Here is a 12717-nt window from a genome sequence, read left to right as displayed (position 1 = left end):
TTCCGGGTTCAAATCTGGTCTAGGAAAGTTTCTTTCATTTGTACAGAGTTAAATTGAAAATATTTAACAATATATTACATTATAAAATTATAAAAACTAATTTTTGTTACAAAACTTTGTTATATAGCTCAATCAAGAGAGTTTCTGACAGCAATGATTAATAGACACATTAACGAATATACAATAGACGTGGATAAAATATCTAAAAGTCCATTTTTCTCTAACTATAGGCTTGCTATTAAATAGGATTCATTAGGTTTGTCTTCCTGCCTAGAACCTATTAATAAATTTATATTTACAATACACAAGAATCGGTAGTTTCATCCACATTAAAATAAATGTATTGAATTTTATTTATCTTCTTGACTTCTTTTACTACTATTACTGTAAATGTGAGGCACATAGTTTTTCAACAACTCCTTTTATCGGCAACACTTTTCTTCAAGTAAAAAATAACTTTTGAAAATTTTGAATTTTTTTCAGAGCAAGATCTGCACATGAGGACATGAGTTGTGGTTTGAATCCTGTTGTATGTTGAACATTTTCTAGCACAGTTGCCAAAGGCAAGCTTTTTACCACTTCAAACAATCATAAATTGTTCTGTCTCACCCACAACATTATTCTTTATTCTATTTTTTTTTCTATTACTGCGTGAGGCTACTTTTGAGCTATCAATTTCCAATTTTATCGTTTTTTTTTAGGTTTATCATCTACAAATTACAATTTCACAATGAGACGTTGTGTGACAAAGCAAGTAAACGGTCTAGATATCTGTGAAGCTATAACACAATCAGTTGGATCACTACTTGGCCCAGTTGTCAGTTGCAAAACTTGCGATACTGATCTTTGCAATTCAGCCAATAAATGGAGCATATCTATGCTAGCATTATTGTTTTTTGTATCGTTTGGTCTTTTATTTTATTAGAATATATAATAATTATTATAAAAATAGAAAGTTAGACTGAATTCATTAACAATGCGGATTCGTTTTTTTTCCTTATTACCAATCTCCTAAAAGTGTACATAACTTTTTATACTAATACTTCGATTTATGAAGCTGCGGGTTTTTCTTAAAGATATTTGCATAATTCGTTATTTCATGAGTAGTATTTTCAAATCGGATTCATTCTATTTCAATAATTTTAGTATTCTGTGCTGTTCGTTTTCATTATAGAATATTTTCTTGTTTTATAATATGATGCATACAAAGTACACGAGAAAAAAGTATTCAGAATAAATATTAGGTTCTGAAGGTAGTCAAGCTATACAAACATAAAATTTAGATACTAATTTGCATTGTTTCAAAAACCGGTGGCTGCTCCAGGCTCTTATTTTTGGTGAATTCTCTCTTTACCTTTATAAAAGTTAAGTTTGGCGCCTCTTCATGCGATCTGTAGTTTTCTACCACGGTCAAAGCAATTCTTATTCATCAGTCAATTACGTTTATTTTTATGTGTCTTACGAATTCTAGCGTTTTGACATATAAACCGGGTTAATTTTTCAGTTTCATATTTAAAATTCGTATGTATGATTAAACAGGGAGATTCATGAGGAACTTTACTTTCATATGTGGAGACTTCTTATTCATTAATTTACAGGGTGATTTGCGAAATGACTATACATTTTAATTGGCTATAGTGTTTACACAACACATTTAGGGATTCGTATTGAATATTGCACCACTTATAATATTTTAATGCAATAAATGATTTATTTTCATACTACATAAATAACCAATGAAAACGACATACGCAACAATGAATTTCTGTTCAATTTTTAGCGAATGATCAAATCTTATCAAGCAGAATAACCATAGAAACATATCACTTAATAATGTATCAATTTAAACAAATGTTATAAATTACGAGTTCTTTAACTAAAATTATAAACTAAAACAAAAAACAGTGAGTAATGTAATGTTTTTCTAATTAATTTGTACGATTACTATTCGAGGGCTGAATTAATAGACACTGTCTCTTACGTTCTTAATTTATTTAAACAATATACACTACACATAACTAACTTATAATAATTCACTTATCACTATCACTTAACTCACTTAAATCATTTATTTAAACAATATACACTACACATAACTAACTTATAATAATTCACTTATCACTATCACTTAACTCACTTAAATCATTTATTTAAACAATATACACTACACATAACTAACTTATAATAATTCGCTTATCACTATCACTTAACTCACTTAAATCATTTATTTAAACAATATACACTACACATAACTAACTTATAATAATTCGCTTATCACTATCACTTAACTCACTTAAATCATTTATTTAAACAATATACATTACACATAACTAACTTATAATAATTCGCTTATCACTATCACTTAACTCACTTAAATCATTTATTTAAACAATATACACTACACATAACTAACTTATAATAATTCGCTTATCACTATCACTTAACTCACTTAAATCATTTATTTAAACAATATACACTACACATAACTAACTTATAATAATTCGCTTATCACTATCACTTAACTCACTTAAATCATTTATTTAAACAATATACACTACACATAACTAACTTATAATAATTCACTTATCACTATCACTTAACTCACTTAAATCATTTATTTAAACAATATACACTACACATAACTAACTTATAATAATTCACTTATCACTATCACTTAACTTACTTAAATAATTTATTTAAGTAAGACCGTATTTCGCTTAAGAAAAGTACAGAAATAATATTTCCAGGAGAAATAGAGAACAAATCATCGTCATAAAAAATTCAATTCAAAACAAAAACGAAGAAAGAGCATTATGAAGATTATCAATGGAATAAAAATCTACATTAAATTAAACAATTTATTTGTACATAAAAATTAAACACAATAATTGAAAATAGATTGAGCTTAATGTTAACGACGTGGACGAATTGCAGTAGTCTTTTTCACATAACGAACATTTTTCCATTCGAGATTCCTTGTCCATCATTGAAATGTGATCACAAATTGTCTTTTCTGACTTTAAGGCACATCTTCTAGTATAATAGAGCTTCCCAGACATTCCTAAAATAAAAATAATAGCATATTATTGAACAAGCCGTAATATATAATAAAGTGGAACAGAATCATGTAAGCTGATGTACTGATTGAATGAGGTGCTATTATTTATTCCATTTATAGTGTTCTTATTATTTTCTGAAACATTATCAATGATTCCGTAGCCGTCATTCAATTGGATACAAGATTTGAAGCAAACTCGTTGCTTAATATCGCCTAACAAACATATATCTGACAGACACTCACTAATTGGAATATGGTGCTCAAATCTATTCAGGAAACAAAAAACTTAGCGATTTCATTCATCATAATGTGTATGATTACTATTCTGGTTGTCAAATATTTGTTCCCATAGTAAGACAATAATAAATAAACTAATTTCTATTTAAAATGTTTGTGATTATTGTTAAGAGTTTATAGGAAATGTTAATGTACAGATAACCCTGATTTCCTTATGCACAGGATATAAAGATAAAAATTCCTTTGATAATGCGGTTACATTATCACATTATTCATATGTATATGTAATAAGGAATAATAGATTCTCCAAGTCCGTTTGCTCGAATTTATCTAACTTTAAACCCGGATCACTATAAATAATTTTTTGACATTTTAGAAATGGAGAAATGTTGGGATAAAAGTGCTCTAAATCGTATTTTATAGTTTTGATTGTCTCAAAAGTATTAATCTCAAATAACTATGGCATACTACTATTTTGGTACCCGGAATTTTATATCTGAATTTAAGCATGTGTTACATAGTGATATCAAAAATAAAATCGATTTTTTTATATCGGCTACAATTCTCGTGATAGTCATAGAAAATAATTTTTACAAAATATATATTTTTTATTTGCTTTGACTCAATTAATCTCACATGATACCCCGGCAGTAGTCGGGCATCATATGAGTGTCCTATCTTCTTTGGTATCTATTTTCCATGCTTATAAACCGTCTTGATTTTAGGTCTCATTTTAAATGAGATTTTTTTTAAATTATTACCCAGAGAAAACGATGAATAACATATTCAAATAAGGAATGATACAAGGAATACTACAATCAATCAAAAAACAAAACAGAAACTAAATATCAAAACCTGAAACATATCTGCTTATCATATGTACAAGGACTTTTCCAACGACTAGCGAATTATTTCAATAAATATAAGTCATAGAGGACATAATACATTATCCAAATTTGTCACTGTACTAAAATATAAAACACACAAAATCAGAAAAAGTAGTATTAGTAAGTGATATAACGCTGTCTATATAGGGCAAACATCTCAGTATTTAGAAAATAGACTGAAAATAAAACTGCATTAGCGAACCACGAAATATCATTAGAACGAAATCTAATACACTGAAAAGAGAATTTTTAGAAATGTTAAAACAAAGGAAAAATTATTATTTTTGTTACAACAAATTTCTATTTTGATATTCATGAATATAATTGTTAGTGTCCAGTTATATTTTGATAAAGGTATTTCAATTTATAAATTGTTTCAAAACCGTGCTTTCAAACAGCAGATTCCGGGTTCAAATCTGGTCTAGGAAAGTTTCTTTCATTTGTACAGAGTTAAATTGAAAATATTTAACAATATATTACATTATAAAATTATAAAAACTAATTTTTGTTACAAAACTTTGTTATATAGCTCAATCAAGAGAGTTTCTGACAGCAATGATTAATAGACACATTAACGAATATACAACAGACGTGGATAAAATATCTAAACTTCTGTAAATGAAGAGACGCCATTCTTCAAACTATATGTAGAACGTCTGAGGAAAGGCAATTTTTTCTTTTTATTTTGACCTGGTATTGAAATAGTTCTTTATGTTGAGAGAATATTTAAGTATTTTTTTGGTCTCGATATATCATAACCAGATCAAAACTTCAACAACTACGTGTGCCAACACTATGTATGAGGCTTTCACATTTTCTCTTGATCTAGAATTTTGTACCAATGTAAGCAAAATACAAACGACTTACAGTGGTTGTAATCGTTTTATGCTGATATATCAGTATATTTTCACGAGAAATATAGTATGTACTAGACATTGAAGTGAGGTTGTAGATTCTTACCTATACCTATACCTAGAAGATATTTTGTATAAGACTCGTTGTTCTGTTTCCAAAATACGTAGACTTTTTCAAAAGGAGACTATTTTCTGGGATCTTTTTGTCCCACTTTCCAGGGTATTAGCACTACTTTCTCGAGGTACTTAGGCCTTTTGATGAAATGGGTAGGATATTCGGAGAGTAAATGCTCTGCCATGGCGATCATCTTAGGGTGATATTTGACGAGACAGTGACCTATCAAAATACCGACCACTAGTTTTATGTCATTTTTGGTTATCACGAGACAAGAAGACGACTTAAGCATAGCGGAAATGAAGAAAATATTAACAAAACTAGGACCAATGAAGTTTGATGGAAATGAATCCAGACAGCAGATAAATTATTAAATAAACGAGGAACTTAAAGAAAAATACATAGTTATAACAATAAAAGCACAAAAAATAAAATGTCTCGAGAGCAGTAGCTTCGGTAATGTTACAGTGGTATCCATGGTATAGAAGAAGAAGGGATAGGCTGAGATCAAAACTAAATTAAGACCTAAAAAGCATCAATAGGGTAGGTCGACGTAAACTTTGGGGTAAAAGGTTATTTTTATTCTATTAAATACCCTACTGATTCAGAAGCACTTTTTTGAAAAGCTATTCTTATTTTAGGTATTCTAGATGTTAGGTATGGCTGAATTAAAAAACAAATTATTGACATAACATATACTGCAATTTCTGTTTTAATGATTTGTACTATGTAATCCTTTTCCTGAATTTTGTCTTCTTTCAATTCACTCATTCATTTCGTATTTCTTCTGTTCGAAATCTCAATGCTTGTGTGTTTTTTAGGAGCATGTCTATTTTAGGTTATAGTTTTTTTGAGAGATGTAACAATGTCATTATCAATGATATTATTTCGTTTCCATCTTCAATGCCGGAGTATATCTTGAGGGTAAACAACTTGTATCATCCACATGGACTCTTTTACTTGCGCCACTATCTCATACTCTTGTTCCTACCGTCCTCCGTGCTAGTTGCGTTATTTTCCCTTGAAGCGATTCCTTCTTCCTGCACGGTTCCTGCACTAATTCGTTTACAAAATTAAAAGAAATGATAGCCCACCTTGTATTTATGAAACATTGAATTGGATGAAAACTTTCATTGTCACTTGGTTGTAATGAAAATTATTGAAAAAATAAGCTATAAACTCACTTTCAATCGTTGTCAAACACTGAAAATTCGCATCTTCAAATATTCCTCTTAACCGAGATTGAAGATTTTCTGGATGAATTGTGAATATGGATAAACGGCAGTTTACTATTGACACGTTATTGCTGATTGGATTTGCACAATTTATGTCTGACAAAGTACATTCGAAACATTTCAATCCATTCACTGTAAAAAATAATAATTTTACTTGCGTTCAATGAAGAATGTAATTTACTTAGCTGTCGATGTATATATATAGAAAAGTAGTTGTTTTCCGTTTCGCAGAGTAGTAATGTAGGTCATACAAACAGATAATAAAATAATAACTATCGCTCATATCCACGGATTATAGAACTTGTATAGAGGCTGGGTTTTGTTTTTCTGTAAAAATGATTTACTTAACAATATGGATTGTTGTGGAATTTCATATGAAAAACCGTAACTGAAACAAGTGTATAACAAAGAATATTTGTCGCGTCCATATGTTTTTAAGTGGCACGTTCGTAGCGCTCTTCCACGTGACTGCTGAATCTATAGGAATTGAGAAAAAATGCGTGCGGCAAATTTTAGATGAAAATGTTCACATGCGATAAGTGTGTGCCTAAAATCCTCACATTCTCACAAAGAGGCGCGCGTTCTGAAAGAACTGACGGAAAAAGACCTGCACTGTTTCAAACAATGGAAGATTCAGATGGAGAGATGTAGAGATAGGTGAAAGGTATATACTGAAGGTGATAATGAATATTTATACATAATATCACCAGTCTCGTTATTTAATAGTCACACACGTATGTCTTATTCTTTTCGGAATTTATGACGTATTCCTCAGCCACAATAGTTAATGCCAACCGATGTTCATAATGACAAGTATAATAGTATGTATGATAATAATAATAATAATAATAATAATAATAATAATAATAATAATAATAATAATAATAATAATAATAATAATAATAATAATACCAATGTTTCCGCGAAAGCAACATATACGTGATAAATAAAACAAGTGAAAAAGACAATAGCGCATATTTTTACCCTTAGCAGTCATAAATATAAAATCTTAATTTATAAAACAAAGCAATACACATGCTGTTAATAATTTGATTATGATGTTCTTAGTCAATATTCAAGTAGGGTTTTATTAAGTTGGTATTGTTGTGACCGGTCATTTTTAAAAGCTCTTGCTCTTGTATACCACTTTTGGCCAATCGTTCATCCGCGGTCGATCTATGGCGTGATAAGTGATTTTTTTCCTGGGTATTCAAGCCAATCTCTTTGAATCATACTTTTTCCAATAGGCATATTATCATACCAGTGATGATTTTCGGATATCCAGTGGCGATTTATCACTATGATTAAATTGATTTTATTATTTGGGCTCCTTTTTGACATCAATTTTATTTAATTTAATTTTAGTACAAATTCTTAAACCACCTTGGTAAGTCTTGCTGAATAAAGATTTACAATCCACTCGATTTGTTACACAGCCATCGTTGTTTGATTCGATACAAAAAAAGTCATTCAAGCGGTTATGTGATAGAATTTCCATTGCAGCCATTCAGGGGTATTTTCATTCCATAAATTTATCAATTTAGTTATTTCTAATGAACTTGATGCTGTCAAACCTTATTGATGTTAATTGATATTTTAAGCAATGCATAGAATGAGCGCGAATATGACGCTGGTTCGCTAGTAAACATAATAATAAAACTGCATGTAGGTATATAAAAAAACTTGAACTGTGAATTTATAATCTATTATTCTATTATATACTTACTTTACTGTAGGAAATGTAGTAGAATATATACAAAGAGTCATTTGACACAACGTTGGTGGGTGAAACCCCCAAATTTGAGTAGAATTACTATCTACAGTTACTTCACTACAATATATATTATAAAATAAACGAAATAGATCCAGATGAATTTTTAAAACACAGAAGAATGAATCGGGGTTTATATAATCAACCTTTGAACTTATTGAGCAGAAACTCAACAGAACATTCAATAAGAAAACCTGATTGTCGATTAGATCAGGAAGTTAATCAACAATTTTGTCATGGAATTCTCAAATGGGAAAATGATTCTTAAATTTTAGTTTCTTTGTATCCGGCCAACACAGACAAGTCATTTTTCAGGATATCTGCAACTAGAAACTACACTAGAATAGTGAACTAAAAAGTAGAAAGATTGTTAACTATATTTCACAATTATGAACGCCTGAACCGCATCATGCTCGCGTTCATTCTGTTTACTGCTTTATGGTGTCTATTGACGTCGATTTACGCCAATTCATGTCATTTGGCCAATAGGATCTATGGGGTCACATTTTCGTTAATTTGATTAGTTTTTTCCTAATAATTCCCAAAATTTCTTTCACTTCGGTACATCTCCCACTATATAGGAATTCACTTAAGAAAATCAGAGCTATTATGCTTCACGTGAGGAAATATCGCTGTGCATTTTTTTTGTAGAAAATGCGCTAAAAATTCAATGAAAATATAACCTCAGAGGATGTATTGATATCTAGTTAGTCTAGACCAGTTCCATGCGTAAACAAAATATTGCGTTACCATAGCAACGAACAATAACTTATTAGAAGTGTAAGTGTGAAGTTTGACGTCAAAAAAGTAAACTAGAGTTACGCAATAAATTAAAAGAAAAAAGATGTCCACCGAAATTGTGAAAGTCGCAAAAATTGGAATATCGAGCCATCATCAAGTACCTGTATTTAAAAGGGTTGAGAGGTAAGCAGATTTACGAAGATATGCTTAATACCCTTGGTGATCAATGTTCTTCGTATGCGACCGAAAAATTGGACTGCAAGCTTCAAAAGTGGTAAATTTTCCATTCAAGATGATGACCGATCACGAAGGCCAGTTTCTGTGTCAGTTCCCGAAAATATCGATGCAGCTCATGACATGATTTTATCAAACCGTCGATTTGGGCTAAAACAGATATCTGAAGCACTAAATATTTCATACGAACGCGTTATCATATAGTTCACGTTAATTTGGACATGAGAAAAATTGCTGTAAAATGGATCCCCAAATGTTTGAATGTTGACCAAAAGCGAGCAAGGGTAGAAGCATCGCGTTCGATCTGTGCTCGATTTGAAAACTATGTAGACTTCTTAAACCGAATTGTTACTATGAATGAGGCTTGGATACATTTCTACGATCCAGAAACTCTGGTTCTCCAAGACCTAAGAAGTTTTGTGCCCAAAAATATGCTCGAAAAGTTCTTGCTTCAGTTTATTCGGATTGCCATGAAATAATCATGACCACTCTATGCGAAAAAGACGCGGAAAGCTATCCAAAGGTGTTTTTTTTGCAGGACAACGCCCCTGCACATAAATCTCATGTTGCCATGCAAAAAATCGTGATTTGGGGTTTGAATTACTAGAACACACCCCTATTCACCAGATTTGGCTCCGTCTGACTATCATCTCTTTCTTCAACTAAAAAAAAGTTGAAAAGGTCGTAAATTTCCTACCAACGAAGAGGTAATAAAAGCTGTAGAGGTCTGGTTTAGAGAGCAAGAAGAAACATTTTTTTTTGAAAGGTGTAGAAACGTTTCAGGTTCGCTGTAATAAATGTATCCAATTTAGAGGAGAATATGTTGAGTGATAAAATATTTTGACGTTGAAATTTTGTTCTATAGTAGGCTAAAAATTCTCGATCCTCGAATATCACAATAGATTTGGCACAGAATTTAAGAGTCTATAAATAGGTTGTGATAATACAATATCACATGATTCTTGAGTACTTTTATCTTTATAAAATTGGCAACACCTTGCTATTCTGTATATGTTGTCAACTGTCGTTGTGAGCATAACCAAGTACAAGTGTTTTTGTTTTATCAAAAAAATATATGCAAAAAGAAAACTTGCTTCTGTAATGTTTCAAAAAACCTAATATACCAGCAGAGTTTTTACAACAAAGACCTTTATTATGTCAGTTGCATTGAAATGACTTATATGTTGGAAATATGGAAAAGCATTTATACATTGGGTTGGACAGATCCCTAAACCTAACTTCGCATTTTTCAAAACGAAAATATTTTACAGAGAAGCATTTATCGTGCTATAGCCGAATGTCTGAACGTCCCGTCCCGCATTTACCCGAGAAAGAGCAGAAAGACTGGTAAGAAAAGTAAAAGACAGAGTCCTAACCATACTCAAAGAGTACCGTAATGCGGAAATTAGCAAGAAATTGTAAAAATACCAAAAAAGACTAAAGTGTCTTAAATATACCTCAAACCAATTAGCACGGATACCACGATGCTGTGGTCAACTAATATATTTTGCGTATGGGAGTCAATTAAAGGAAATGATGGTTTTCATACAAACAATATAAAAAAAGTATCGTAACAATGTAAAATATGAAGAAAATGCAAAATTCGTTGATAAAGTTCTGCCTTGTGTGCGATTTCGACAAGAAGGTTATCCAAACCTTACGTGGGTAGATTAAGAGGGAAGCTGTAGGTTCTGAAAAACAAGATAATTCTCGTAATTTACCTCAAGCCCGTTCAATTAAAGATTTGTGGCCAACTTTTTACCTAGTAAACTGTATGATGGAGGTGGCAAGCTGAAAATGAAGAACAATAACCACGTAGAATTTTTAGAAAAATACGCGAAGTAGATCTTCAAATCTTCCAAGACCTAGTGAGAAAATTACGCCTAGTTGAGGAGCACGGGCTCCTCCATTTAGGTTAAGTTGTTAACTTTTTAGTTACTAAGTCATTAATCATGGTAAATGAGAAAAGTTTCATTAAAGATAACTTAGTGAAATTTTTTTTTTGCGTAGAGTTACCAATATAATCCAAACCAAAGATATGAGAGAAACTATTTCAATTCATATCAATGCAGTGATAGATCAATTTTTAGGTCCTAGAAACATAAACTCCATTAAAATACTCGGGAATGTAACTTAACAAGAGATTATCATTCATAAATCATGTACAATAAAATAAATAGAAGCAATAAAAAAGGGATAAACTACCGTGGACATACTATGGCGCGAGATACCAAATGTCAGAGGACCAGAATATGTCAAAAGGAAAGTCCTGGAATCAGTGGTTCACTTTACAAAGTGAAATGCTTCTAAATTAAAAAAGCCAAGAAGATGCTGCAATAAGTACAGCGATTGGTTACATTGAGGATCATATCAGTGTATAATCTCAACTGTCGGTTTCACAGCAGGAGCATCACCAATCGATCTGCTCATACGGGAGAGAGAAAAGGTTGAAAAATAGAAACAAAAACGGATAAGAGAAACTGAATAAGGACCAAAAGACTCATAGATCGAAATTTGTAACAATAGAGAATATAGACTAATTAACTATTATTCAACGAAAATTCTTAGCGGTACTAAGAAAAACATCAAATGCAGTGAGTGAGTGTGATTGTCCAAAAAATACTGTGTAAGATATATAAACGTTAGGTTATTAACAGAAATCAATATGGGACACGCACCAGACAACGTGGTAGAACTAAAACTCATGGAAGACCCAAGGATCTTAAAAGAGAAAAAGTAGATAATAACCCAATACAATGAAAGTTAGAAATTTAAGGTATGGTTTTTAATCGACAGGAGTCTCGATTTACTTCTTATGCAATTTCATTATATTTATTATAACTTTCCATAACGGCTATTTTACAATCTTGAAAAAACAGCATTCATTTAATTACTTGTATCGTTTTCACTGAAAGATCTTGAGCTAAAGGTTTTTTTTAATAGATAATAAGACAAATACAAAGTAGAAACAATTTTCTACTAGATAAATAATAAGGTAAAAAATATAACCGTAGAAAATATTTAAATGTAGAAAAAAATGTTTTAGACTTACCCAAATTTGTGAAAACCATTATGAAAGATACAATTAACCAGCACCTTTCTACGTTCATTTTAATTAAATTGAAAATGAGTTAGTGACGATACGAAGTTTAATAGTCTTCTATTTGTTTTTAAAAGTGTACTAACTTATACATAGCATAAATTATTATCTCACAAGGCAGTTGATTCATCTACAACCGCAAACACCAACTTTCATTAATATTTAAATAAAATGTGTAGATTTCTTTAGACTCGTTTTATTGTATATTTCCTGCAATTACAGTAGAACTTATTCGTTCAAAACTTATAACAACATTGAAGCAATATCTTTTTAAACAATATATTTTCACATAATCAATTTTCACTAGAAGACAGAAACATTTAGCCCGCAAAATAAATTTCTAACATAAATATTACTTATAGCTGCCGGTAGGTTTTAAATTCATCGATTAGTGTGAAGATTAATAGAAGCAATTTAAATCAAGGGAACGTGGTGGTCAGAACCGGACTTAGGCATGGGCCAACCCGGGCGTGCGCCGGGGGCCC

The 12717-nt window shown here is 30.9% G+C and overlaps 1 protein-coding gene across 1 annotated transcript; it reads right to left on the bottom strand.

The window, feature by feature from the left end:
• Nucleotides 1-224: 224 nt before the first annotated feature.
• LOC130447126 (uncharacterized) lies at nucleotides 225-12302 on the bottom strand. Its single transcript, XM_056783783.1, has 4 exons — nucleotides 12185-12302; nucleotides 6336-6518; nucleotides 2882-3061; nucleotides 225-277 (listed from the first exon to the last, which is right to left on the bottom strand). The coding sequence occupies exons 1-4, from the start codon at nucleotides 12240-12242 to the stop codon at nucleotides 225-227; spliced, it is 474 nt and encodes a 157-aa protein (XP_056639761.1). The 5' UTR covers nucleotides 12243-12302.
• Nucleotides 12303-12717: the final 415 nt, after the last annotated feature.

This window comes from Diorhabda sublineata, chromosome 7 (assembly GCF_026230105.1).
Source record: "Diorhabda sublineata isolate icDioSubl1.1 chromosome 7, icDioSubl1.1, whole genome shotgun sequence".
In the NCBI taxonomy this organism is placed as follows: Eukaryota; Metazoa; Arthropoda; class Insecta; order Coleoptera; family Chrysomelidae; genus Diorhabda; species Diorhabda sublineata.
The sequence above is the reverse complement of the archived record's forward strand: the minus strand, read 5'-3'. Positions and strand labels throughout refer to the sequence as shown.